General features: G+C 31.6%; 1 protein-coding gene across 3 annotated transcripts in view; it reads left to right on the top strand.

Moving 5' to 3' along the window:
* Positions 1–14,522, top strand: part of LOC129916936 (transmembrane and coiled-coil domains protein 2) — a 71,578-nt gene extending 57,056 nt beyond the window's left edge. For 2 of the 3 annotated variants that reach the window (XM_055997192.1, XM_055997191.1), the window contains exons 4-13: positions 6,516–6,710; positions 6,784–6,848; positions 6,934–7,103; positions 7,183–7,310; positions 10,888–11,080; positions 11,141–11,261; positions 11,325–11,429; positions 11,505–11,618; positions 11,688–11,863; positions 13,727–14,522. In XM_055997192.1, coding sequence (XP_055853167.1) covers positions 6,516–6,710; positions 6,784–6,848; positions 6,934–7,103; positions 7,183–7,310; positions 10,888–11,080; positions 11,141–11,261; positions 11,325–11,429; positions 11,505–11,618; positions 11,688–11,863; positions 13,727–13,853 — 1,394 coding nt within the window. In that variant the 3' untranslated portion in view covers positions 13,854–14,522. Of the gene's footprint in view, positions 1–6,305; positions 6,448–6,515; positions 6,711–6,783; positions 6,849–6,933; positions 7,104–7,182; positions 7,311–10,887; positions 11,081–11,140; positions 11,262–11,324; positions 11,430–11,504; positions 11,619–11,687; positions 11,864–13,726 lie in introns of those variants that run through there. The other variant, XM_055997193.1, reaches the window with a different exon arrangement.
* The last annotated feature ends 12,383 nt before the right edge of the window (positions 14,523–26,905 follow it).

The raw sequence follows: 26,905 nt of genomic DNA, 5'->3' as shown, positions 1-26,905 counted from the left end.
GATTTGGCCGTTAAGCTGAGGTAGAGGGAAGGCAGGGATTTTGGTTTTAGTTGTAAAAAGCATCAGTTCCGTTTTACTTTGATTAACTCCTAGGCCACAGCTTGTAGCCCAGTTGCTAACTCTTCTCAAAGCCGTGTCAGTGATCTCACTGATCACGGGTAAAAATTTTCCTGATACAAGTACAACCAGATCATCCGCATATGCCACTGCCTTCACTCCACTTCTCTCAAGCTTCACGAGGATATTGTTCATAACAAGGAGCCATAAAAGGGGGGAAAGAACGCCACCCTGAGGCGTACCCCTGTTGACGCATTTATAACAGTGTGAATTTCCTAAACTTGCTTGAATTCTTCTCTCTTTTAGCATTGAAATAATCCAACTTCTGATGTAGTCTTCTACTTCAAAAGTCACTAGGGCCTCGAGAATAGATTCGGTTAGGACATTGTTAAAAGCTCCTTCTACATCTAAGAAGGTAGCTAGGGTATATTCTTTAAAATGGATCGAGTTCTCAATTGTTCGAACGACTTCATGGAGGGCTGTTTCCGTAGATTTGCCCCTCATGTAAGCATGCTGCGAACTCTCCAAAGGACATCTTTTAAAGATCTCTCTAATATGGGTTTCAAGAATTCTCTCCAAGGTTTTGAGTAGAAAAGATGTTAAACTGATTGGCCGGAAATCCTTCGCGGATTCATGCCCTCTTTTTCCCACTTTGGGAATGAAAACCACGCTTACTTGTCTCCACGACTTGGGCACATGGTTAAGAAGAAGGCAGCCTTTAAAGATTTTTTCAAGCCACGTAACTGCTATCTCTTGCTGCTTTTGTAGCATGATAGGCAGAATACCATCAGGGCCTGGAGACTTATATGGAGAGAAGGTGCTAATAGCCCAGGCTATATTTTCTCTTGTTATCAGGGAGTTAACTTGTTCTGCCGTAACTGACAGCAAAGTGGGATTTATGTTCACTTCAGAGGTATTGTCTTCACACCCCGGAAAATGAGTAGTCATCAGTAGTTCCAGGGACTCAGCTGGAGATATAGTCCAGGATCCGTCAGGCTTTTTAAGGAATGAGGGATTGGTATGTTCCCTCGATAGAACTTTGCTAAGCCTGGCGGAGTCCTTTATATCTTCAATGGAATGGCAGTATTCCTCCCAGCTTTCTCTTTTGGATGATGCTATAGTATGCTTATAGACTCTTAAACAGTCCTTATAGGGTTGATAGAATTTGTGTTTATGGCAGATGTTGAAGATTGTTCTAGTCATTTTCCTTAAATTAGACAAGTCTTCATTCCACCAAGGAGGAAAAGTTTTGCTACTATGTCTTACCGGGCACGAAGCCTTGAAGGCAGTGATCATCGATCTTTCAAAGTTCAAAACATTTGACTCAAGATCCGCAACCGTATCTGTACTCAGATTAGGTATGCTGCGTAGCTTTGCGCTAAAAATTTGACTGAATTTCTTCCAGTCAATTCTTTTGGGATTTCTATAGGGGGTTGGGATTTTGGTTTCAAAATTAAGTTGGAAGAGGATCCAACTATGATCTGAAAAAGATTTTAAGGGCGAAACTCTCCAATTTTCAACCTGCAAATCGGAGCAATTATTTATGAGAGTAAGATCCAGTACATCCTCCCACCCTTCATAGTTACCCGAACTCGGGAAAGTGAAGGTTGGAGTAGTACCTCTATTGCAAATAATTAGGTTATTTTCAATAATATAATCAAATAATGACTCACCTCGTTCGTTGATTTCTGAACTACCCCATAGTGTATGCCGCGCATTTGCGTCACACCCAATGAGTAGGCTAGTCTTTGATGTATTGGCTTCAGATGTCAGTCTGCGTACCTCATCCGGCGGTGACTGCTGGTCATGTGCCATGTACGCCGAGGCCAAAAGTAAGCTGTCGGTATTTGAACCCTCTAATTTAATAACTGTTAAATCAGAGGTGCTAAAATTGGGACACAAAAAAGCTTTTAAGTGTTTTTTAGCTAAAATACATGTTCTTGGCTTACCTTGGTTCGAACTGACGGGCTTATAAAAAAGGTCATATTGGCTGTCTCGGAGGCCTCTCACTTGAAGGCCATTTACCCAGGGTTCTTGGATCATGCCCACATCGAAGTTTTCCTCCCTTAGGAAAACTCTCAGGTTATCTGAGGCACATTTCGAGTGCTTCAGATTAACCTGAATGACGCGCAGCATGTTTTTAATTCGTGAAAGATCCTGCACAGTCAGTTACCGGCACCTTGCCGGAGGTCCCAGCCTTTTTGGAGACATCGTCAACCTCAACGATATCCTCAACCAGGTTAGGGTCCATTTCCTGACTCTGCAGAACCTTAATTTTGACATTCCTAATGCCAAAACGAAGCTTATAATCGGCTTTATCGAGAGCCCCACGGCTGACTTCGCAGATCCTCAGAAGATAAGACGCGCTGTTCTTTTGCGGTTCCTCAGTCTTAATGACTACCCAGTCATGCATCGGAATCAGCGGGTTTAACCTCTGAAGACTACGAATCAGTTCCGGTCCACTTGGCTTGATACTCATGAGGGGCAGCCAAATGCGAGCAAGCGGTTGTCTAGGTATTTCCTTAGCTGGGATAAGCTTGAGCTTCAAGCCATCCCATTTATTGCTGATCTCAGCAATACTTTTACTAAGGAAACCCCTAGAAAACTCATCCTCGCACTTGATTACCCTGTATCCCCTGAGCATCTCACCAGAGTCAAAACTCGGGTAGGGTCCCTCAGTTGCTGTTAGGGTATAAAGGAACACCATCTCAGAGAGCTTAGCCTCGATGGAGTTCCACACTGACGTCAGAGCTCTGTTGTCAGTGGAGAGCTCATCTACAATCGCCACTTGAAGATCGTCTCTGACAATCTCACTTAAAGTGCGCGATTGCGCCGCTCCCTGAGGTGGTGTTTTCTTAGTAGTGCCGCCGGTTTTAGATCTCTTCTGAGGAGGATTAGCTTCCTCACGAGACCTATTTCTCTTGACGGTCTTTTTTGGCTCAATGAGAAGATTGTTGTACTCTTCAACAATCTTCCCATATTTGATTTTGTCAGCGGCATCGTTCTCGTGGGGAGTTCCAGCTTCCTCATTTTTAGCAATCTTGCCAAGAATGAAGGAAGCCCTCTTGAAATCCGCTCTACGATGCGAACTCGCTGTTCGTTTCTTACGATGGGTAGCATCGCTTTGGCTGGCTTTGCTACCCGAAGGCTTTATTGGGTTTGGTACGGGTCGAAACACAGGGGTACTATGGCTGGTACCACCTGTATTTCCAATTTTTGAAGATTGCTCAGAAATGCTAGTGCCTCCAGCATTAACTGAACAATCGACGATTGTTTCCTGGCTCGAGGCCAAAAGTTCATCCTCCATATCGGAGGATGTAGTAGCGTCTGTTTTGTCTTTTCTGTCCATATTTGAATTTGATTTATAAAAAATTTGAGTCCCACGAGTAGGTCGGAAAGGAAAGGTCAACCCCGGCAGAGCCGATTACCGGGGCAAGGCAAAAATATATGACGGACCCTGCCAAGGCGTCCGAAAGAGCTCGTTCGCGACTGGTTTGTCCCCCAGCCTTCCATTTCTTCGGCACGGATTATGATAGCGCTCACCCCACCACTGAAAATTAGGAACCTTGTATCGATGGTAAAATTGCATTTCTGGTTGTTTAACTATTGAGGAGTTAAGGAACAACACAGCTATGCAACCTTACCTTAGCTGATCCCCATCTTGCCAAAAACGAACAAGATAAAAACTGTGGTGATCATTACCGCCCGGCACCCACTAGGAGGGTTTGATACAAGGATTTTTGCCGAGCCAAGTCTGGGGTAGTATAGCACCCCTATTGTCATCGGAAGGTTAAACGTCCATATCTCGAATAATAGATTTTTGTATACATTTTGTATTTGTATGTGTGACTTTTATTAACAATATCTATCGATTCCAGTATTAATCTTTTTTCTACCACTTTTTTTGAAAAATATAGCTTTTTGACCATTTTCTAAATTCACCTCAGTTTACCCTACTAAAATTTCAAATTTCTAAAAATCCTGAATATTCAAATTTTTATTTTATTTTTACACCTCTAAGACTTACCATATAAGCAGGGTAGCGTTGACGAAAAAACTCAAAAAATAAACTTTAAAGCGTTTCAAACCTATGCCTTGACAGGATGTCGCCAGGCAACCCATCTGCCAACTATTTCCTTAACTCTTAACTGGTATAACGATGAGGACAGGTCGTCCTATGGCGGAATCTTCTACTATCATAATAATGTGAGATCTCACAACTAAAAATCTCATTTTTCTTTCAATCAATTAGATTTTCATTTTGCAACTATTTTTCAGACGTATTTTTGTGTCAGTTTTTAACATGCAAATATTTCAAATGACATCAGTGTTGTTGATTGACATGAAAGTTTGCAAGATACATTGTCATTTAGCACCTGTCCTGTCTATAAAGTGATTTTTCAATCGATTGTGACAAAGTGAGAATGTGTTGTGATATCTCACGTTCCAATTTTCATTGAGTTTTGCGATATGCGGAAAAATAAAATAATAAAAAAATACCACAGGTGATCTAAAAAACTCAGGAAAAGAATTTTAACTACCCACGCAGAGTATATTCTTTATTATTAATATTCGTTCTTTTTTTTTCTATAAATTAATTATTTAGACGACTAATTTAAAAATCAGCGAATGGAAAATTAGACAACGTCACAATTTTTTTATTAGATTATTCATGAGTCCATATTGACTGTACATACTGACTGTTCTAAATTCAGTCTCTTTATCCGGTGCAGTCTAATACTAATACATCGATGATTTCTCATTTCGATTTAATTTTCAAACACGTTACTTTCACCTAAATTGGTTAAGTGAGTCTTAAGTCCTGTTTTATAAAACGCAATTTGGTAAATGTGCCAGGGACCAAATTTGTAAAGTGAGTGCTCTTCAAATTTTGTCCTACAAATTATGTTCTAGAATAAGTGGTTTTGAAATTCTCCAATTCCAATAGGGCTGAGATCGCGATATTTAGCAGACTATAGCTGCGTTCCTTTGGAAATATTTATCTACTTTTTAGTACTTAAAGCTGCTTTCAACTACTTTTTCAGTATAGCAAAGTAGATCAAAGTAGTTTTAAGTACTAAAAAGTAGATAAATATTTCCAAAGGAACGCAGCTTATTTAAAAACTTTCACCTTCTTAGCTGATTTAACCAATCAAGTTCTTCGGATCGTTCCCATATCAGAGATCTATTATGATCAGTTTAATCCGATCCATTTTTGTTGGCTGGCTCCACATAGACCATTCCAAAAAACAGCTCGTCACAACATTGCATTGCCATTTCTGTATTCAAATGCATTTTGGGTTGTTTGGCTGGGTTATTATGGGCCATATTTTGCTTCATCGAATCCCAATCTGCATAATATGTAGGCACCCGTCATTCGAGGGCACATTTAAAACAGAAAAAACAGAAATTTTTTATGTTCCACAGAATTGAAAATAGATTGTCAGTTATTTTCCGAAAATTGCTAAAATTTTCCGAGAAATTGTGTACAGAAGACAATTACAATTTCCAAATCAATTTGTTGACAGTCGACATTTGAACTGGTCACACATTTTGATAGTGTGCTTATGAATTAGAATGATAAATATTTTTTTCAAGTTAAACTAATGATGATTCACAAAGACTAATATCAATCGTCATTTTAAAACAAAGAGTTTGATGATTTATTATCGATTTTGTGGTTTCAATTTGATGACAAAATTTATGGTGAGACATTTTTGATATTATGTTATTTCTTTTAATTGGTTTACTATAATTTACATTTATTAGTAAATGAAGTGAAGACTATTATGGTGGCTATGAAGACAAAAATTCATTTTAGATTATCCTGAAATAGTATTTCAACTGAGGGTGTATTCTCATTCTATCTGGTATTGCTTGCCAGGTTGATTGAGTTCTCCTTCCACTTGCATGCGCCATGTCTCCAATAGTCCAACGTGATAGTATCTTGCATTCCTCCTCTAAAACAATTTCACAGTGTTATACTTGAAATTCTATAAACATTAGACCCTTGAACCTAATTTCGGAAGTATTGTGCAATTTTATTGAATTCAAAATCAAATGAATGATAATGTCATGTAATTATACTGGGCGTATACTGTATAGTTAACATAATAAAACTTCTTAAGATAACAAGTAGTAAGAAATAAAATTTTATCAGTCTTTTAAACGCGGCGAATCTTATCGCCAATACCTGTCATACTGAATTTTAACTGAAAAAGTATGAGAATATGTTTAGGCTTTCAGTTTGATTGAATTCTCTTTGGGTAACTTTATGAGTAGTGTGTGCGGTATTTGGCGCAAATTGGTCTTAAGGATTTTAAAGTTTCCATATGCTTGTGTCCTTACTGCACCAACTGCGTGGTGTTCCAATTGGATTTTATAATTATTGTAAATTAAAAAAAAACTTTAATTTCAACTTTTACTAATAAATATTTATTAAAATTTTCTTATAACAGGCAACGAAGATCTTTGTCATCAATCGTTTGCATCGGACGAACCCGACGGTAACCCTCCAACACTACTAACCGATAGCAATAAAAAACATCACCGACGTCATGAAAGGACAACAAGCCTGCAGGCCATAGATAGACTAAGTACAAAAATTCAGTGTACAAAGGAATCAATTCGCAAAGAACAAACTGCCAGAGACGGTGAGTAATAATTTATTAGTAACACACCTGAACTTATATCATTTAATTAAATATGATAACATTTCGTTTGTAGATAATGTCAATGAATATCTCAAATTAGCCGCTAGTGCTGATAAGCAGCAATTACAACGAATAAAGGTGAGTATGATGAGATAAAGAAAGCACGCTTTTGATTGTTGATATGTTTTTATTTTTTTGTATCAATTTTTTTTTTTAATTATAGGCTGTCTTTGAGAAAAAGAATCAAAAGAGCGCACACACAATTGCCCAATTGCAGAAAAAACTCGATAGCTATACGAAACGGTCCAAAGATATACAAAATCATCAATTTCATAACAAGAGCCAACACCGGCAACCTAGAGAGGTGTTACGAGATGTGGGTCAGGGTTTGAGGTAAAAGAGAAAAATCAATTGAAAAAAAAAACTAAAGTCCTAAGAGTTTTAAAAAATAATTTTGCAAATTGCTTTTCAGAAATGTTGGTGGTAACATTCGTGATGGTATAACAGGATTTTCTGGTTCAGTGATGTCAAAACCAAGAGAATTTGCACATTTAATTAAAAATAAATTTGGGAGTGCCGATAATATCAACCAAATAACAGGTAGGTAGATTCTGCATGTATGTGCACTGTGTCACTGAAACAATTTTTTTTTTGTTCGAAAAGTCAAAGGAGTTGATGTTTTAGTTTTAAAATGGAAAACTTGCAGGATATTATTTAACAATAAATCATTTCATTTGAATAAGTTTTGTTCTTTCAATGAAACTTTATTTTTAATGTTTCACCCATTAGTATTATATAAGCCACTGTTTTTTTTTTTTTTTTAACTTTGGAGTTTTAAAGGTCAATCTTAGTCAAATAAATTTCTATATTGGTTATATGTTATGGAAATATTTCTGTTAATTTTTTGTAAATTTCGTCTGACTGATTAAGAAGAACGTACACAGTCTTCAAAAATATATGTATAAAAGAAAGATTGGAGAAATTGTTGCTAAATTTTGTTGTGGTAGCTTTGATTTTGAGTGAAAACTTCTTTTCCTATGATTCAAGTTTTATTTTATTGAAAAAGAGAAAACTATTTTCTTAAACTATTTTATACTTTTTCTCCATGTTCTTTATACTTTGTTTTGATTTAATAAGTGGTTTTGAGATGTTCTAATCTAAACATAAATGACTTAAAAAGCTATTTGAAAGTTCTTTTAGTTAAGCTTTTGAGTTTGTGTTCAGTTTTTCCATGCATTTTCTCCAAGACGAATGTTGTAATTAATTAAGTCTGTGATAATAAATTGTGATAGTAGCTCTAAGTTTTTGTTGTAGTGTTTTGTTTAGGTTTGTATGTTTATTTATGAAATTCACTATTTTAAAACTTTATAATTCAACAATATTAATTAAAAATGTACTAAATTTTCATTTCCACCACTAAAATCAAATGAAAATAAGAATCCCTAAGGGTGCTGAAAAGACGTCGTAATGCACGTGGGTGTCTTAAATATATACAACTTTAACAATTTATCCATTGGTACTCATATTGTTTGAATGTGGCTTTGGGCCGATTTTACTATTTTTTATCACAAATTTTTTAAATAAGTCGGGAAGAATGAAACCCCAAGTCTTAATTTTTCCTCCCATGTATTAAGGAAATCATGCTTCTTCTTCAGCACCAAATTTCTCTGGAATATATTGTTGCAAAAAGCAGGTACAAGGATTTGAACACAAGTAGTTTTTTCTCAACGCACTCTCACTATATACTCACAGCATTATACTCAAGCCTTCTAACTGTGAATACTTAAAGTTTTGTACAATTTGCTTCAGTTACTTTCAGTGTTAAGGGGTGCCTAATACTTTTGGCCAAGGCTGTATAGAGCTTGTACAAAACATTTGAAAATCAAGATTTTAAAAATTGTATCGTAAAATATGTCGTTTTTTTTTTGTAAAAATAAACAAAGAACTTTAGATTTCTGAAAACGTATATTTAATACTTTTTTCTTTATATTTATTTATTTATGATACATTTATAAATAATACATCTTTTGAATGACTGTAAATAACATAATATTTACCAATTTTTTTTTTTAACATTGCTACAATGTTTGATGCTGGTGACGATACAGCTTTCATAGTAAAATATAATGAACAATAATATTATCAAAATATTCTTCAAATAACATGTTTTCTCAAACATTACAGAAATATACTTCACAAATTTTGTTTTATGAATTTCTATGTACACAAATTTCATGTTTTATGGAATCACGCTATTCAACTAAAGGGTGATTCCCTTAAACTTCTTCCAATCACTGTTCCGTTCATTTCGTTCAAACTTTGTACAAACAACACAGTTGCAGATTGAACTGTTGAATCAAATAAAAATGCAAGACTGGGTCAAACTTTTTTTTATAATAAAAGTACTTTGGGATGCATTTTTTCATCGATCAATTGAAAAAAAAATTAACGTTAATAACAGTTAACATTTAAATTAAAAAGTAGGATCCTATTTGCAAAATTAATCACAAACAAAATTGAGCCGTTTTTGAGAAAAATATTGGTTATTATGCGTAATTTTATTCCTAAAAATGGATGTAAATTGTTCTCTACAAATCATCAATATCCCAAAACTAATAAGTGTGAAGTAAATCGCTTCACTACTAGTTTGTAGCTCGAGAAGGAGACAGACAAACTCTTAATGTTGCCCTATAGCTGTATCAAGTAAAAAAAGCAAAAAAAGTGTTCAAACGGAAATATGTTTCATGACAGGGTTCACAAAGAATGTCTGACAGACCTAGGTCAAGTGAAGACTTTAAGTACATTTTCATACCACCACGGAAGCTGACCTGAGATCTGAGGAATAGGATTTACTTAACCATATTGTTTGGTTATTCCTCTTTTCCATACTCTCAAACATGCTTAAGTAATGTTTGTTAAGCATTATTTTATTTTGGGTTGATCGATAAATCAGTGATATTTCCTTCTTTTTATATATCGTTCTTAGCTCTGTTCCTTTTTTTGTCTTGGTGTACGGATACCAATTTATCTTTGCACCCATTCCCAGGTACAGATTATGGCCTATACCACAAATGTTCCTACTGTTAAAAAAGTCACACGTAGGCACATTCTAGAAATACTTTAGGAGAAAGTGTTTGAGCCGTTGTATTTGAAAGTAATATAAGTCCATTTTTTCATGTTTTGAGATATTTAAGGGTTTGCGTTTTAAAGTTTTAACAAAAATAGCTTAATGTTAAGTGGTGCATGTAAGATTACTAAGATGTTAAATTTTTAAATGCTATTGAATTTATTAAAATTCTCAAAGAAAGTTACTGTTTTTTTACCCCCAAATGGGCCCATACCACTTTTATTAATAATACAAATTATGAAAAAAATAAAAACTAAACTTACATATGTAAATATAAGTCCATATTTGTATAGAATTTTTTTTTTACTAATTAAACCTTTTTAGGTGTTAAAAGTAAAATTATATTTAAAGAGAACTTACTTATTTTTATAATAATCAAGTTTATTATTTAGTTAAATAAATTAAAATTAGACAAAAAAAAGAAGAATATAATGCTGTGTTGGGCTTGTGATTAATAACATAATAAGAGGGTGGAAATATATTTATTAATTGAACATTAACTCATTTTTTTTTTCCAAGAGTAGGCTTGTACTACTTTCAAAAATAACGCCGCATTTACTTTTTGTTTACCCTTTGGTTATTCATCACTTAAAGTAGCTATGATGACGACATTATCACCCGGCATTATTAGTACCCCGTGGCTCTCACCACGGAGTTTCTGGATTCAAAATTCGACCTCAACTTTTTGCGGGGCTATACTTCTTGCCAGAACTTGACAAAAACCCTTCAAAAGTGTAAATGCCATAGGAAAGTCCAATTAATGTTTGCCGTACAGCTTTGTAGAAAGTCGTAGGTTCCTCCTTTCTTGAAAATTAGTTAAAAAAATATATATAAAATATATAATATAATAGATTATTAAGCCTTTCTTCAAATGGTTACAATTTTCAATATGCTCAGCGGTCAAAATCCTGTATATTTTATTCTGTATGAATGAATTTCTCATATTTCTTCGCATGAGACTTTCATTTTAATTGGAATTTAAATAAAAGTTTCAACTACCAACAAGTTTTATGTTTATTGATATTTATTGTTTTTTATTTCCTTTATTAGAAGCTGAATTAAATGCCCTCAATATGCCAGTGAATTCTTCTGATGTATATGGCACATCAACGCCTAACAATGCTAGCAATATACCCGCGCAATCGACAGGATCTGGTAATACGGGTGGAGCTGGAAGTGGGAAATTCAATAGTGACAATGGTAGCGAGTGCAGTAGTGTTACCAGCGAAAGTATTCCAGCTGGGTATGTTTATTTGCACTGAAATTAATTTGTTTTCCAATATAAATATATCACTGTGTACAGTTCTGGAAAAAGCCAATCGGGAGCCAGCCAATATAATGTTATTTATAAAACTATTCTAACACAACTACAAGAAAGAAATGATGAGCTTGAAAAGCTCAAAGAACGAGTCGAAAGATTAGAGGTTTTTATTTTAAAATGAGATTTATATTTCGAATATTTTAACTAATGAGCCCAATGTTTTTAGAATACACAAAAAGAGTTCAACAATTTGACTGCAACGCTGGAAAGTGAACGCTATCGTGCCGAAGGCTTAGAAGAACAAATCAATGATCTAACCGAATTACACCAAGTAAAATTATTTTAAAGATTTATTTTTGTTAACAAATATTAACAGAGTATAAATATTATTTTGTGTATGATTTAGAATGAAATTGAAAATCTCAAACAAACTATAGCCGATATGGAGGAAAAGGTACAATATCAAAGTGACGAGAGACTGAGAGATGTTAACGAAGTTTTAGAAAATTGCCAAACAAGAGTAAGTGCTACTAAACAAAAACAGAACTTGATGATTCATTTAAATGAGTATTTGTTTTTTGTTCAATAGATTTCTAAAATGGAACACTTATCGCAACAACAATATGTCACAGTTGAAGGAATTGACAATTCGAATGCCCGTGCACTTGTTGTTAAATTAATTAATGTAGTTTTAACTGTATTGCAAGTAGTTTTACTATTAGTGGCAACAGCCGCTGGCATTATAATGCCATTTCTAAAAACAAGGTGAGTACGATTTGATATTCAATCACTAGAATTATCTTTTTACAAATTAATCTTTCAAATGAGTATTAATTGATGAGTGATAGAGCCTGAATAGAAAATATAATACTAAAATCCCTTTAAATTACCGATGTCCGTTTTTAACTAACTGATGTTTCGTTTTTATTTTCTGTTGGCTTAGTATCACCATATGAATTTGAAGAGGACACTAAGATTCTCAAGTAGGGAAAATTCACTGGAGATTGCTCTTTTCAATCAAGTGTTTTATGAATGATAAGAAACGTGGTATGCATTGGGATGATCCGTATTAAGTGATTTTTAATCGGCTTCAATTTAATTTAATACCATAGTCTATACGAGAAATTTCCAGCTGTTAGGGATTTTGACTTTCTGGTTTAGATATTAGGATGTTTTCAATTATTTTCCCGTATTAGTCGTGCATAAGTAGTCGTAGGGAAATTGCATAGTTTAGGTTGTAAGATCCTTTCTTTTAACGATCTGCCTTCAATAAAGTTTATCTTATTAAAATTGAGTTATCAAATTTTATATTTCACGCAGTAAAGTGAAGTGGCGACCGACAGTGAATGAAATACATCATTTATTCATTAAATGGAATTTACTTAATTTTTTTAATACACTCCTGCTCAAAAGTAACGCGAAGAAAAAATGTTTGTTTCGCTTTTCAGCGTTCATCTTTAAAAAACTGTTCATCAAAAAAACTTAGTTTAATCACAGCATTAGAGAATATTTTTTTAGTGTAAGAAAGTAAAGCACAATATTGTAGGTGTTGGCGTTGTTTTTTTTATAAATTTGTTTCCTATTTTAAGCCAATTTTTTTAGGAAACTACCCTTGCCTCATGCTAAAATGGTTGGGAGGGACGAAGCCAAGCGAAACCTCTCACATACCTGTTTTTACCAACTAAAACGATTTTAGGTCTTTTTCGTATTTTATATGGAAAAAAACATCTTTTATTGTTGCATTATTTTAAATGGCTTTATAATTCGATGGACTACATTTGACAATTCAAGGTCTGAAAACTGATATCAAAATAATATTTGTTTTTTAAGAAAAAAAGAAAAAAAAAAATGGAAGCAGGTGGACCAAATCTAGGGGTGATTGGAACCTCATGCTGTTTGAGGATATCAGTCAAGTATCTTTGGGCACTTAACGATGGTCTGACAAAGTTCACTAGCTCCGTAAGTGTTGTTAAGCAGATTTTACTCCAGAACATTTATGACTCACCTGTAAAAGGTTCGCGGGTTGACAGATAGACTTCAGAAAATCTCTCTCCAAATCGTCCCCTCAAACACTTTATTCCATAGGTACCTTGAATTTAAGATCACTCCTGTCTCATTTGAGAAAATAACCATGATAATGTGACATAATGTAATAATAGGACTTTTCTGTAAAATAAATAGGATGTGCATTAAATTTCAGCTGCACTGGACTGTGCTGTTGAGTTCCGTAATTTTGGACTTAAAAGTCATATGATCATCAAAAGTATACCAAACTATTGGATATTTGATGGCCTACAACTAAAAAGTAAAATGACATAACATCTAAAATAATGTTTGCACATAGCAAATTATGTACAACAAGGGATAACAATTTCCCAAAACATTCGGTTAAGCTTACAGTTTTGGAGATAAAGACCATCTTTCCCTTCGTCCCAAGTGGAGTTTTTCATTGACTTCATTATTTTAAGTAAATATTTTCAGCTAGATGAGTGAAACAATGTGTTGAAGGCATTTAATTGCTTTGTTTTTTGTATTTATTTTATTTATGTATTTTCATAAATATTCTTAATTATTTTTAATGTTCAAATATTAATAAGTTTAATTATATTCTCTTATTTTTTTTTTCAGAGTTCGTGTTTTAACGACATTCTTCTCAATATTCTTTATAATATTTGTGATACGTCAATGGCCGGACGTTAAAGACATTGGATCCGGCCTAGTGCGACATTTAAAAGAGTCTTTGGTTGTTAAGTAAAATAAAAATTATAAAAAAAAAACAAAAAATAAACAAAAATACTAAATAAAATTTAAGTAAACAAAAACTACTACTATGCAGGGTTTAGTACACCTACATTATATAAATTTATGTTTAATTTAAAATTATTAACTTTTTACTACACATAATTTGTAAAAAAAAAAAAAATACAACAAAAGAAAAGAAAATTTAAGCTTAAAAATAATAGAAACTCTCATCGATCACATTTTCCTTGCATCACTTAATGCATCTTTCTCTCTTTCGCATATTGTATACAAAATAAACTAAATAAAATTCAAGAAACAAAAAATAATAAAAAAAAAAAAATACAAATGTAAATAAAATAAAACAAATATTTCGAAATATTAAAACAAAATAGTGATATTAAATATTTTTGTATTATTCTTTTGTATATACATATAAACATACTTGTAATGTTGCTTTTTTTATTTTTTATTTTTCACTTCTGCTAAAATAATAAACAATATTACTATAGCCTAGTAAAAATATAGCGCATAGCTGTTAGTGTATATGTTACCTTTTTCGTTAAATTAATAATAAAAAAAAAGAATTTTTACACGCTCACTTCATGGCACTCAAATTACAAAGTTATTCAAAATAATTCTACATACATTTATCCTTTCCATTAAGTTGCAATTTTGTTTTTTTTTTTTAATAAAATTGACAAACTTGACGAAAAAACGATTCAAATGATCAAATTTTAATTAAAAAATATTTTATATTGAATTGATTTCAACGAAAAACTAATTATTTATGACTGAATTATAATCAATACCTATAATTTTAATAGAATCATTAAGTTTTATCAAAATTGTTGTGTTTACAAGTTTTCGTACATATTGTTAAAACAAAATGTAATAATACGAAAAGTCTTCATGTCGTAATTGAACTTTTTTATTTTTTATTTTAACCTAAGATCTTGTCCTATTTGAAAATTTAAGAAATCCCATATTTATCATAGAAAAAAAAATAAACACAAAAATTGATATAAAAGGAGATATTTGTGCCCTCATTAAACAAATCAAATATAAAAAAAGAAAATAAAGAATTAAATAAATTTAACAATGTGTTTTTATTTAAAAAAAAAATTACTTTTAAAATGTACTTTATAATATGAAGTAAATTTTCAGCATCTGTTGTTAAAGTTGCCGTACTTTAATATCCAGTTCCTGGACGTCATAAGCATGACGAGGTATTGTATTTTTTTCAAAGCTGGCTCTGGCTCGGCGAAAATGGCAGATTTAGAAGCTGTAACTAAAAATCCACATAAACAAGATATCAATTTTATTTAAAAGCAACTTTCTTCTTAAAATAAAGGGGTTATATCTGGTTGAAAGTGCTAAACAAACAGTGCTTTTATTTGAATTTTTGACGTGATAACATCTTATAAATCGATGAACCATTGTTGAATCCATGAAAAAGTGACGCCGTTTTCTTCCGTTCCGCTTGAAATTTTTAGCAGAGTGGCATAAATTGCAATTCAATATTAAAAATAAACTATTAAGCTGGGTCCACACTAGGTTGATCAACACTTTCAACATGCATTCCAAATCGAAATAATGAATACTTAAAAGGGTTGGGGTCGAAATTCTGTATGGGCCAAAATTCGGATTCCAAAATTCTGTATTCCAAAATTCTGTATTTTAAAATTCTGTAAATTCAAAATTCTGTATTTTAAAATTCTGTAAATTCAAAATTCTGTATTCTAAAATTCTGTAAACACAAAATTCTGGATTTCAAAATTCTGTATTCCAAAATTCTGTACTCCAAAATTCTGTAAATGATAAAAGAAAAATTGTTTTGATAATGAAAAAAGTGCGCACTTTTTTCATTATCAAAACAATTTTTCTTTTATCATTTTGGAATTTTGGAGTACAGAATTTTGATATTTTCTATGCAGAACCTTGAAGCAGTTTGCGTTCGCCAGCTTAAGTTAAGTGTTATGAGTTAATCGTGATATAAAATGAATTCAGAAAAATGGAAAATATTAAATTATTAAAACCTTATAAAGGAAAGGATAAATTGTGTGTCGATGGTTTTATGTTTAATAACGAAGAAAAAATTTTTGGAAAATAGGGTACTTAACTCAAATTAGTCATGCACTTAATAACTCCATTCGAATTTTGTCAAAAAAAATTGAATTTTTTGAGAAAAATGAAATTCAAGCCAGCAGAACATGAAAATCTCGGAAAACTTATCTAAAAATGGAGCGCTTAATTCAAATTAGTCGAACATTTAATTATTTATGTCCAATTTTTTCGAAAAAGTGGAATTTTTTGAAAAAAAAAAAAACAAATTCAAGTTAGTCGAACATGAATTTATATGGAAAATGAAAATATTTTTTTTTAATGGAAAATCTCGGAAGTTTTTTCGAAAATTTGGTACTTAACTCAAAGCACTTAATTATTCAAGATAATTTCAAAAAACAATTTTTTTTTCGAAGATCACAGAAAAAAAATCATTTTTGTAAAAAAATTTTTTTTTGAATTTTTGTTTGGCACCTAAATATTAAACCAAACCCGAATTTTTTACTAACAGTTTAAGGCATTTTCTGGTAATTGCTCTGCTAACTTTAAATCGAGTTAGCAGAACATTAAGTTTTTCCAAAAGTAGGGGAGCACTTGATATAATTTTTGGGTACTTGCTCTGCTTACTTGAGGGACATGTTTTAATGTAGAGATTTAAAATTACAGAATTTTTAAAAGCAGAATAATGGATTTGCAGAATTTTGAAAAACAGAATTTTGGATTTACAGAATTTTGAAATACAGAATAATAGAAAAGCAGAATAATGAAATACAGAATTATGTTCATACAGAATTTTTTCTTCAGATACAGAATTTTGGTCATACAGAATTTTGGAATACAGAATTACGACCCGTTCCCTACTTAAAACTTTCCAAACTAGGTCAATTGAATAGACTTATTTGGAAATGTTTAAATCTTCAGTATGTCGATTTCGATTTGTTGATCAACCTTGTGTGGACCCAGCTTTAGAGATACAAAAATCTTCTATAGCTTATTTCAAAGGTAAAAATTCAATCATTAAATAGGGGTAACCCGAAATTGCAAAAAGTGGCTATTTTCTAAACGCAACGTTGTAGAAAGTTGAATTTTTTAAATCGATAAATTAATTTACATATTCTTAGATTCTCTGTCGGCACACGGGTGCGAATTTGGCAGGACAAAAATAAAAAGTGATCACAACAAACTGTCTTTATAAGGGTGAGAATACATTTTTTTGGAATTGTGAATACAATATTCGAATTCCTCGGAAAATTCTAAATACATCAATTTCATATATGATTCTCTATAAAAAAGTGAGACCGAAAAAAGTTCTAGCGACCATGCAAAAGTATAAACCAAATTCGCAAAAATGAGAGAAAATTTCAAAACCAAGTTATAAACGTTTTTTTTTTTTTTTTTTGTAATTAAAACATGTGCTAGACTTTTGATAATGTGGTTATTATAGGTAAAACTTTTTTTACAATTTGAAAAATTTCATTCGAAAGATAATGAAAAAAAGAAAGTGGTTAATACGCATTTTTTTTAGGTGGTGGTGGTGGGTGGTGGCAAAGTAGAAGCTTTAGCTAAGGATATACATAGCTGGCTGGTTGAGGCCCGAGACCACATTGGACTTTACCGCCGCCTTAAGGCACTAATTATGTAAGCAACAAATTGTCTGCAATCCACAACAAGATTTTATTTAAAAGCTCATAAAAAAAAACACTTAACAAAATCCAAGTTCCGCTCGACAGACTTTTTTTTTTATAAAATTGGGCACGTTCAGAAAATATTAGGGACTAATTATTTAGGCAACGTCATTTTCGGAAAGGAAATTTGAGTAAATTGACTAAATTAGTTTGGATACGCCATTTTTGCCAAATTTCGAAATTTACTTAAGAATTTTACAGGTCTCATGGGGCAACCAAAATAACGTTTTTTAGCATATTATAACGGTAATATTTCAATATTTGTTGCTATTTTGTTGCTTAGTTACGGCAATTTTGATTTTGTTGCCCCGGTAGTTTTTGTTATATAGGGTGCTTTGCTAAATTCATATTATGAACTTAACGAAGCACCCCCCTGGAATCCAAACAGGTGCATATTTTGTTGGTAGTAAGTTGCGGCAATTTTGATTTTTTTTTGCTCCAGTAGTTTTTGTGTTTTGGTTATTTCGTTCAGTTTATATGAACTTAGCGAATCCAAAATAAGTTTATATTTTGTTGCTCCCATAGTTTTTTTTTTTAATGTTTCGCTAGATTTTTATCAACTTAGCGAATTCAAACTATAGTTTAGTAACTAAAGGTCAAAAAATTAGGGAACCCGGCCGAACAGCTCTGATTTTGATGATCTTTTTTTTTAACGTCGGTAATTAAAAATACTTTAAAGTCTATAGATTAAAAATTGCCGCTGTTGCCGTTTTGATTTTTTTAAATTTAATTGAAGATTTTTGTAAAAAATAAACTTTTTTTCAAGAATTTTTTTTTTCAAAAATTTACTAATGCCAATCAATCAAAGAAAAACTACTTTATGAGAGTGAAGGACAGTCTTCCATCGTTGAAGCGATAAATGCAATTTTCTCACATATTGACTACAAACATAAAAAAAATATAAAAATAAAAAGGTTAGATACATAAAAAAAGTTAATAAGACTTTTTTTGTGGAGCATTCTATTTCCTACAAGAATATGTCTTGAGCGTTTGATTACTATAATTTTTCAATTTGCTACAAAATTAAGAACAAAAATCGAATTTTTAAAGATTTTCTCGATTTTAAGACCTAAAATATTTTTAAGTAGAAGATTGATGTAAAAATGGAAAATTGCAAAGCGGAGGACCTTCCGATAGATAAAGATAAAGAGTTATATTGAGTATATTCTAGAGGTGTCTAACAATCGAGTTTATGGAGTACAAAATAAAAAAAAAAAAAAAACAGTTTCGATTTTTTTGACCCACCCTAATGTCCTTTATAAAACTTTTTCGTAAAATAAAATGCATTTATTTTTACATTTTTTTTGGCCATATTTACTATGATTTGAAATTATAAAAGGAAATGTCAATATGTATTACAGTTTAAGAGAAAAATTAAAAAGTATGTATTTCATTTTCGAAGAATTTTTTTAAGAGAAGTTTTGAAAAAAAAATTATTTTATTTTTTTTGTTTTAAGTTCCACATTTAAATGGAAAGTATGTTGAAGAATGTTGAAAGTAAAATAGCAAAAGTTTAAAATTCTTATTTGGCAATGCAAAAATTCAGTTTTTATCAAACAATCCAATGAAATTGTAGTAATTTTTAATTTTTTTTTTCAAAACTGTAATAAATATTAGCTTTTCCTCTTCGGAATTCATTTGATAATATTTATGGCCAAAATTTTTTTTAAATAAATTTAAAAAGTTTGAAAAAAGTCTTTTAAAAATTTTTAATAACTTATTTTTTCAAAATTCTGAGTTAGTTGAGGACCATTCTTTCAAAAACTCTTGATTAAATTTAGGGGATTTAAATTTTATAGATAGAAATGAGATTTTGGCTTTTTAAAAACGTCTATGCAAATATTGTAGGTGGTGCAGTTGTGTACAAATACAAAATATGTTTTTTGGAAGATTGTCTTTTACTCCCATATATTTTTTTTCCTTAAATTACCTAAAGAAAATTTTTGTATCATTTATTCTATGAAATTTAAGCAAAAAACAAATGGGTTTGCTAAAAAAAATTATTTTTAATTAAAAAAAAAAAAAAACAATACGGCAACATCGGCAATTTTGTACATAAAGACTTTAAAGTATTTTTAATTACCGACGTTTGAAAAAAAAGATCATCAAAATCAGAATTTGCTTTAGTTACTCCACTACACTAATTATGTGCGACAACTTAAATTTTGTTGCTCTTTAAGTAAGTAATTATGTAGGTACCTACAATCGAAGCCTTTTATATAGACAAAACAACCTAAACTGATAACGATAGAAAAAAAAAACAACAACAATAGCCGTGTTTTTGTACTGTGAACAATAACAAACGAATAGGTTAGGTTAGGTAGTAGTGGCTGTCAGGCAAATTACCCGACACACTTAGACCCTTATGGATCCATTGTGATACCACAGATGACTAGTAAGTTAGGAACTCACTAGCCGAACCACTCGGAGCTTCTTCACTGAGGAAAAAAATAAATTGAATTTGAAACGTCGTTGTTTCAAAGTTGAACTACTTTGATTTATGTGACTTTAAGATACGAAACCATCAAAAATTAACCTTTTTCCACGTTGATTTTGAAATGTTCATCTTCAACGCAAAATCATTCCGAATTATGGTTAAATCAATGTGGTTTTCATTGATTTTACGTTGTTTTATGGTGGCTTTTCCCTCATTATAATGAATAGAGATAGACTTTTAACATCCGTTTTTACTAGATCGCCACTGAGAGGTTGCTTTTAGACGAGTAGCTGAGTTTGCTGCTACTTGTTTGCTGAAAATGTCTAGGGGTGTGAGATTTAGTAGTATGTCGAGGGCGTCAGAAGGGGTTGACCTTAGCGCACCGCTTATGTACGAAATGGTAACGGAGTTACGAATAACAGAGTTACGCGCGACAGAGTTACGGCCGTCAAAGTTACGCGAAACCGAAGTTACGAATTCTAAAGATATGTTAAGCTATGACATGTGATTTTTGGGTTGGCAACAATTGCAACAACAGTTCACCACACCAAAATAACGTCTGTAAAAAAAAGGGGTGGTTTGGTTATTATTTTAATATAAATAATAACAAAGTGGGTATTGCAAAATACGCTATGAATAATTATATAATTTAATAGAAAAAAAAAATACGTATTTGCAATATTAGTTGGACAAATAAGAAGTTAAATTCAATTATGTCCCCCAAACTTACATAATACATAAGTATACTCATGTTTTTTTTCTTTTTCAAAGTTTTTGCGATCTTCTCACAAAAACAAAACCATATACATATGTATATCTATACCTATCCAATCAAAATTTTACAAGATTAAATAACACCCGCATTTTCGCTTAACTCATTTAGTTCTGACCAATGAGAAAAATGTTAATCTCTTGTTTGTATTTCCATAATTCCATATCGTTCCTCGCAATTGTTGCCAACCCAAAAATCACATTAACATAACTTTAGAATTCGTAACTCTAGTTTTTCGTATCTTCGGTTTCGCGTAACTTTGACGCTCGTAACTCTGTCGCCCGTAACTCTGGTATTCGTAACTTCGTCGGTTTCCCCTTACGGACCTTTGGACTCTGATAAGCTTGTTTAAGTATAAGTACCTGCAACCATTTGTTGTTGTCTTACGTGCAAAATTTTACTGAGCTAAGTACCTACTGAGTTTAATCAAGAAAGAATTGTAAGTCAAATAAATAACATATCAGGCGCAGTGCCCAAACCAGTGTATTTAATTTTTCTAAATTATAAATTAAAAAAGGGTCACTGTGGTGTATGGGTACTATTTTTTTAATTTTTTTTTTGGAAGTGAATAAAAAAATAATGCTTCTATCTAGTTCACACTCATGATAGGTAAATATAAATCTGCTGAAATTAAACAAAATTTCATGCCCTAGCTCGATATGCTGTAAGTCCTCCAACAATTTTTATCTCCTTCAAAGATAGGAATATATTTGAATAAAAGAGTGTGTGGGATTGAAGTTGTATGTACTTCTTACTCACAGAAATTCACTTAGTAGATTTATACCATAAAAAAAACTATTTTATAATATTTTGAGTACCAGATGATGCTACTTTTGTTAATCCCTTATATGTACATTTATTTTCAAAAAGTACATTTTCATACCACAACGCCACAAAAAAGGTATAACTTAAAAAATTCGGTACCACAATTCAGTGTGTCTATAATGCTGTTTCTATCTTGAGCTATTTTCAGGAGAAATGAAATGACCCACTCTTTTCTGAAGCTTTAAGGCTTGGCCACACCGGAGGGTATGCGGAAGAGGTACGGGTAGCGTTAACGATATTTGTATGAAAAAAATTCCACATCTGAACGTTGATATGTCAGTTTGGAATTTTTTTCATACAAGTACCGTTACCTCTACCCGTACCGCTACCGCATACCCTCCGGTGTGGCCAAGCCTTTAAACTATTAAAACAAAAAATATGACATTAATATTAAAATTTTTTTACATTTCTAATAAAATTTATTATAAAAATGAAGATTATGTCGTTTTCGATTGGCCGTCCGAAAGTGTTTTACTCGCACGAACTTGACAGATAGAACGCTTCTCCAGGATATAAATTGGGCACGTTTAGGAAATATTAGGGACTAGATATTTAAATTTTAAAACCCGGTTTACACGTGACAAAAAAAAATAGAATAAAATAAAATTGACTTGCATTTCTAGAAATCTACAGCGTCGAAATCACCCTTTAAGATAATACATATATAATTTGACATTAAATTTATTATTAAATATATCAGTAAGTGTTTAATGATAAATAGAATTTGCTCTAAGCAAAAACGAATTGAACAGAAATGTACAGTCTTTTAATATTTACCAACAGAGCCTAAATACCTGATGTTGCCATCAACCACACTTGCATGGTCATTTGACCTTTGAAACGATTTGCATTTCTTAGTGTCCAATCAAATTCCTCCTATTCGCTTTTTCATTCAAACATCGAACCATTCATTATTCCAGAGAAATGGTACCTTACTAAAGTCAAAAACTCTATTGAGCTTGATGGCTATTAAACTACACACATCCATGGGTGAAAGGTATGTCATTAGCACAATTTAACTCGGCGGTAGTCCTCCGCAATAATGGGTTGGTATGGTACCATAGTCCTTTCTTTATTATGCATATCCTGTTCATGTTCATAAAAACAATAATTGCTTTCATACCAATGAATGTAAAATAGATCAAACCTGTTACACACACTTTTACTCTTTTTGTAATAATTTTCTCTCTTTCTCTTTAAATCATAAAAAGCTCTGTGGCTCTCACTCTCTGTAGCTCTTCAATACATTTAAATCCAAATGTTCAACAATTTGTTTAGCTTTTTTGCAACCTGGTCAAGAGTAAGAGTAAGGTAGTAGGATATTCACTATACCAGCACACATGAGACATGGGAGATAGAACCACACCAAAGAAACCACATTAGAAGTCTCAAATTTTCCGCGCATACCTCTTTCATCTTTCCACCTGTTTTGTGAGCAACAGGATGCCATTTTACGGATTTATTAATACATAAGCAGCATTAGCAACAACTTGCTGGCAAAGCTGAGAGTTAGGGTTCGGATTTTGGAAATGGGAATTGGAAATTGATTCAAAATAGAACTATTTAAAGAAAAATTAGACATTCAAACATTTGTTAGCTTTAATATAAATTTTTTGGCAATATAATATGAAGACCAAAATATTTGCTCCTCTAATTTGCAGCGAAACATTGAGAATTTGTATGAGAATTTTGCGATTTCTGGAACATTTGCTTTGATTGTTTCGACAGCTTGCCAAGTAAAACAGTCAATATTAAACCGATAAAAATTCTAAACCAAATCTTATGACCTTTTACACTTTTACTGAGTGTTTTTTGTGCTTATTCAATTGTAGGTAAACCTGGATCCTTTTTTAACAGTTGTGATAAATTCTCAGGAAGGCAAAAACTTGTTTTTTTCCGATAATTTCAGAACGATGTCCGACTACGCCAAAAGACAACATGAACCTAAGGAGGCACCTATGCTTGGTGTAAATTGCCATTTATGAGCTGTAACCTGCATCTGCGATTAATTCCCTTTAAAGGTTTTTCTAAAGCAACAAATATCAACTTATTCTTATTTAATTGTTAAATAAATTTAAATTCGTAGTTTACAAATACAAAACGCATTCCAAAAAACTATGAACAAATAATTCGCTCGAATTTAACTTCACTTCTAATTAAACTTCACTCAAGACCACTAATATGAATGAAGTGAAAAATTCGCATCTCCATATGATTGGTACTTAAAAACAAGAATAAACTTAAAAGAAATTGAATTTGAAGATATTGGTGGTTAGTCTACTTGCACATGGAGCCAACTATTCCCGATTACCCCTATACTTTTTTAAAGGATTTTTTTGTCCAGATTTGTAATCCAAAATCAAAAAAATTCTATCACATCACGTCATTAAGATATTTCTGTTAGAAAATTCCTCTTTAACAGTTTTTGAGGTTAAGTATTAGCGTTTTGTTATTTGTTTTGAATAAATACGCAACGGTTTTGAAAATAAAAATGTGTTCAAGCTGCTTAAATTTTTAAGACTTTTTATATAGGAATTTGGAAAATGTAGGTACCTCCTACATATATAAAAACAAAAAATAATAAATAAAAAAAAACATAAAATTCGTTTAAAAAAAATATAAAACAAAATCTAAAATTAAATTGCCCTCCAAAACAAGTATGCAATTTTTGATTGATATATTAACATGCATTTTTAGAAAAAAAATTTTCAAAATCGTTAGAGCCGTTTTTAAAAAAACTAATTTTTTATAAATAATTTTTTGGAAAAAAAGTTTTAAAATAAAATTGGTATGCCATTCTGTAGAAATCACTGATCAACATCTAAACACAAAATTTCAAAAAAATCCAATTTTGATTTTTTAAAATCAAAAATTATTAAAAAAAAAAAAACGGTTCTATGATTTTCAAAATAAAATTTTTTTTATTGAAAGATAGACCTTCTCTTCAAACTTACATTTGATTTTTTTTTTAACAAAATCGTTGGAGCCGTTTTTGAGATATTAATTAATTCCAAAAACCCCTCTGAAGAGTCGTAAAATAACGCTACATACCAAGTTTGACATCAATTGGTCAATCGGTTTAGGCTGTAGCTTCGTTTACAGACAGACAGACTGATAGACAGATAGACCGACCTCCGGGACCCACTTTTTTGGCATTCTCTATCATCGTAATGTCATGGAAAAATGTTATCTCAACTTTTTTTTTTGTACGAATGCATAACTTGATATATTTTGTTCTTTTTCGTCGGCTACAGGTCTGATTTGAATATATATTTTTTACCTAGTTCTCGATCGACGTTTCGATTGTGGTTACAATCTTCTTCAGGATCTAAGAATTATATTTCTAAAAATTGCTATAATAAATAAAATTTATACTTATCTTAAAGCTTTTATATTAACTAGCCGACCCCGCCCTCGAAATTCGAGTGCCAATTTCTTTATTTTTTTTATTTGCAACAATTTTAAACACAATTATACCAAAATAGTTTCATTATTTTGTATAGTATTTGTTGTTGTTTTCTTGCGACTTTTTGAAGACAAAATACACAGGTATATATAATATACCTACTTTTTGATATTTTTTAAACCTGATTTAGATATTGTTGAACTACGTTTTAACTGCGTTCAACTACGTAAAAAATAGTATCGAAAAAGAAAATGCAAAGTGTAGTCTCCTTAATGCATTGTGTTTGCACCTTGCATTTTGCGATTCAATTCAACCTGTTTCATGTTCAGTGTTACCACTTTACTTCAATTGAAGTTGATCTACTTCTTTTTTTCAAAAAAAAAAATAAATCTACTTCCTACTTCGCACCATCACGAAAATAACGAATTCTACTTCATTTTAAAATCTCTGTTACAATCTACTTCAAATTATCAAAATATAAGCCAATTCTACTTCTTTTTGCAGAAAACCAAATATTTGACTAAAAATTGTTATAAAATAATGTATTGAAATAATATTTATACCGAAAATATAGAGTTTGAAGGAATTCAATTTTTTGGATTTAGTTGTTTTTACTAATTAAATTATTTAACTTAAATAAGTTTAAGAAAATATTTTTTTTTTAAGATGGATTTTTATTAAAAAATTATATTTTGAAATCTACTTCGATTTTTCTCAATCTACTTCCATTTTTTCTTCAAATCTACTTCGACTTTTTTTCTGCAAGTGGTAACGCTGTTCATGTTCCATTCATTCAAATTCCATCATTCAATCATTCAACCTCCACCAACTTCACTCAAATTTGTCATTCACATCATTGTATGTCTTTGTAGGTTCTCGTCTTAGCTTAGCTTGTAGAAGTTTAAATTTCCGGAAGGGAGAGGGCGTTATTTATAGCACTTCAAGTTGGAATGATATTTGTGAAAATTTTAATGAATGCGTTCAGCTATTAATAAGAGATTAAAGATAGGTTCACATTTATTAAAGGTGCGTTGAGGTGTTGATTTTCGCAGTATACAGTAGTAAAAAGGTAATCCGTGGTACTATGTGGCAATGAAATTTTAAGCAAAACATCCCTTTGAAAGTGAGAATCGACATTTTTTAATCAAACAAATCAATTCTTAAGGCTTTACCACACCAACTGCGTGGCACGATAACGTTTTTTTTATGTTTAAGCCATACCTACAATGACCTAGAAAGTGAAAAAGTGGGAAATTTACAAAATTAATTTTTTTTTCTTTCTAGCGCTATTTGTTTTTGGAAAAAACTACAAAAATTTTGTTTGAAACCAAAAAATAAGCTTTCAGCATCATTTGTTTTAATATTCCGAAAAACTTTACAAAAATGAGTTTGAAAATGTTCACTTTTGTACTTTTTCACTTTTTGAGCCAATGTAGTTAAGGCTATAACTTCAAAAAATGTCACGAAAACAAACAATTTTTTTCTCTGATCTGGATGTGCGAATATGTTAATCATATAGTTTTTGGATCGCTGAATCCCAGATTCGAAGTCAATTTTGCCCTATCACGTCAGGTTTCTGAGATATCCTCAAAAAAATGTCAAAACCAAAAAAACAAAATTTCTTATCTGGGGTTGCGTCTAAGTTTTTCATATAGTTTTTGGCTTGCTAAAACCGAATTTGAACTCTATTTTGCCGTATCACGTCAGGTTTTTGACATATCCTCAAAAAATGTGAGATAAGAACTTTTTTTTAGAGTTTAGACACTTTTTGAGGATATTTCAAAAACCTGACGTGATACGCCAAAATAGACTTCAGATTCGGTTTCAGCGACCCAAAAACTATATGAAAAATTTAGTCGCAACCCCACATAAAAACTTT

This window comes from Episyrphus balteatus, chromosome 3 (assembly GCF_945859705.1).
Source record: "Episyrphus balteatus chromosome 3, idEpiBalt1.1, whole genome shotgun sequence".
Lineage (NCBI taxonomy): Eukaryota > Metazoa > Arthropoda > Insecta > Diptera > Syrphidae > Episyrphus > Episyrphus balteatus.
The sequence above is the reverse complement of the archived record's forward strand: the minus strand, read 5'-3'. Positions and strand labels throughout refer to the sequence as shown.